We start from the raw sequence: 2,733 nt of genomic DNA, 5'->3' as shown, positions 1-2,733 counted from the left end.
GATCCAGGCCCACGAGCCGAAGTTGAGCCAAGTCAGCCCAAACCTAGGTCGAGTCGAGTTGACCTGGACCCAGTTCGAGCCGAGTGAGTCCAAATATCAATAATTTTTTTAGTCTCTAAAATTAATTTTTATTTAATGATTTTCTTTTTTTTCTTGTAGTATAAATTACTATTAATTTTTTTCTTTAATATTTTCTTGTCCAAAAAATGTTTTTCATAACATACCCTTTTAAGTCATTATTTACCTCTTGAATTAATTCTAACTAAAATTCATATTGGAGTTTACAAATGAAAAGAAAATTTATTTTATTGAAAAAAAGTGGGATTAGTATTAAAACTGATTGGACAATACGTACTATATATTTTCTATAAGATGGTTCTCTTTTTCCAGCAGCCATTAATTAATAAAATTAAATTGAGAAATAAATAAATGAAAATTGGTGATAATGGGTTAGAAGACGTGTGCATTCTAAGTTCTGACCTATTCCAAAATGGAACTCAGTCATTTAATTAAATAGTTGCATAGACTTCCCAAATACATACAAAGAATCAAATTGAACATGTGTGACCTAATGAGCCTTTAAGAATTTTCCTTCATGAAGACTAGACCTTATAACTAGTTTTCTCAATATCAATATTAGCTATATAATATCACTTATTTAATTAATTAGTTCATAAAATATTATTACTTAATTGTATTATAATTATTATTATAAAAGAGTTATATATAATGATTATAACATGAGAATTTTTACAAAAATAGAAAGAGAGAGAGAGAGTTATAATGAATAAATAGAAACATTTTAAGCATATTCCAAAACCCCAAAAATACTCCAAAAGTTTTCACATATCTTGCAGTTAATGTAATTGTTGTGTAAGAACAGTTAATGTAATTGTTGTGTAAGAACATGAATGAATATGGTAGGAACCATGACCGAAATTAGTGGTGAGAAATTGAAGACTATAGAGAAGTGATTGACGGGTAAAGTCAAATCTACTGTTTGTTTGGTAATAAGCACTATGGTGCCATGCAGAATAAGGGTTTCTGTGTGCATATAAATAGAGGTTATGGAAGAGTATAATATACAAAACTTGTGTTAAGATACTTACTTGGTATAATACACTCATATTCATATGTTTCTTGAAAGCACCACACAAATGTCTTCCATTTTGGTGCTTCTTCTTCTTGGATTATTATCTTCCATTGCAGGTATATATACTCTCCTCCTTCATGTATCAATATAAAACCATGTCTTTATCTTCTCCAAATGATTCAACTCCTTGGTTAAATATTTTGCAGGTGCAGAAGCCATAGGGGTTTGCTATGGAGTACTCGGTAATAATCTACCATCAAAGCAAGAAGTTGTTGATTTATACAAAAGCAATGGCATAGGTAAAATGCGTATATATTTTCCAGAAGCAGAAACACTTGATGCTCTCAGAGGTTCAGGAATAGAGTTGATCATGGACGTGGCTAGGGAATCTCTTCAAGCTATGACAGACCAAAATGCTGCCACAGATTGGGTGAGAACAAACGTGGTACCCTATGCACAAGACGTGAATTTCAAGTACATTTCTGTAGGAAATGAAGTTCGTCCAAATCAGAATGAGGCTCAGTACATTTTGTCTGCAATGAGAAACATTCAGAATGCAATTTCATCAGCAAATCTGCAGGGTCAAATCAAGGTGTCTACAGCAATAGACTCCACTCTTATTTCTAACTCTTACCCACCTAATGATGGAGTTTTCAATTCAGAGTCATATGTGAGACCCATTATCGAGTTTCTGAAGAGCAATGGATCCCCACTTCTTGCCAATGTGTATCCCTACTTTGCTTATATTTATGATAAACAAAACATTCCTCTTGACTATGCTCTTTTCACCCAACAAGGGCAGAACAGTGTTGGGTACCAGAACCTGTTTGATGCAATGTTGGATTCAACATATGCTGCTCTTGAGAAAATGGGGGCATCTGATGTGAAGATAGTTGTTTCTGAGAGTGGGTGGCCATCTGCAGGTGGTGATGCAGCTTCAACTCAGAATGCAGCCACTTACTATGCCAATTTGATTAGTCATGCAAAGGGTGGAAATGGAACTCCAAAGAGACCAGGTGGATCTATAGAGACTTACTTATTTGCAATGTTTGATGAAAACAATAAGAATGGTGAGGAATCTGAACGTCATTTTGGTCTCTTCACTCCTGATAAATCACCCAAATACCAACTTAGTTTCAATTAGTTCAAATCCATATGCAAATTCTGGTTTATGCATATTCTTCTTGTTTAGTTTGAATAAGTGTGTGGGGGTGTCCCCATCTTTTAAAAGATGTTTGTAACCCTAGATTACCAATGTGAGGGATCATATACTTTTGTTTACTTTGTTTGAATAAATACAAACCAAAGTTATGTTGGTTTACTATTCCAATGAAAATATGCTACAAGATTTTATGATGTGACTTACACTCTTCTATATATATTACAAATATTGGGTATTCTTTATTAACCTTAATTGATGATGATTTTTGAGATGATGGTGGTAAGATATTAGTTAGAAATGTAATAAGAATATGATTTTATGAATAGAATGTGGGTATTTGGTTATTTGTGGATGACTTAAATGATGTACTTGAAGATATCAAGGAAATGAAAAGATGGTAGGAGTTATTGGATGCAATTTTGTGGAATGAATGTGTAAGAAACAACCCAAAAATATATGAATTGTGAATTGGGATCAA

The 2,733-nt window shown here is 33.0% G+C and overlaps 1 protein-coding gene across 1 annotated transcript; it reads left to right on the top strand.

The window, feature by feature from the left end:
* Positions 1-1,059: 1,059 nt before the first annotated feature.
* On the top strand, positions 1,060-2,454 carry LOC137831016 (glucan endo-1,3-beta-glucosidase). Its single transcript, XM_068638502.2, has 2 exons — positions 1,060-1,209; positions 1,300-2,454. The coding sequence occupies exons 1-2, from the start codon at positions 1,134-1,136 to the stop codon at positions 2,235-2,237; spliced, it is 1,014 nt and encodes a 337-aa protein (XP_068494603.1). The 5' UTR covers positions 1,060-1,133; the 3' UTR covers positions 2,238-2,454.
* The last annotated feature ends 279 nt before the right edge of the window (positions 2,455-2,733 follow it).

The sequence above is a fragment of the Phaseolus vulgaris genome, chromosome 11 (genome assembly GCF_051622355.1).
Source record: "Phaseolus vulgaris cultivar YP4 chromosome 11, ASM5162235v1, whole genome shotgun sequence".
Lineage (NCBI taxonomy): Eukaryota > Viridiplantae > Streptophyta > Magnoliopsida > Fabales > Fabaceae > Phaseolus > Phaseolus vulgaris.
The sequence above is the reverse complement of the archived record's forward strand: the minus strand, read 5'-3'. Positions and strand labels throughout refer to the sequence as shown.

Bases quoted from the DNA above. Each gene is read 5' to 3' on its own strand.
- LOC137831016 (XM_068638502.2), top strand. From the start codon at position 1,134: ATGTTTCTTGAAAGCACCACACAAATGTCTTCCATTTTGGTGCTTCTT. The intron at 1,210-1,299 runs GTATATATACTC...AATATTTTGCAG, and splicing joins ATTATTATCTTCCATTGCAG to GTGCAGAAGCCATAGGGGTT.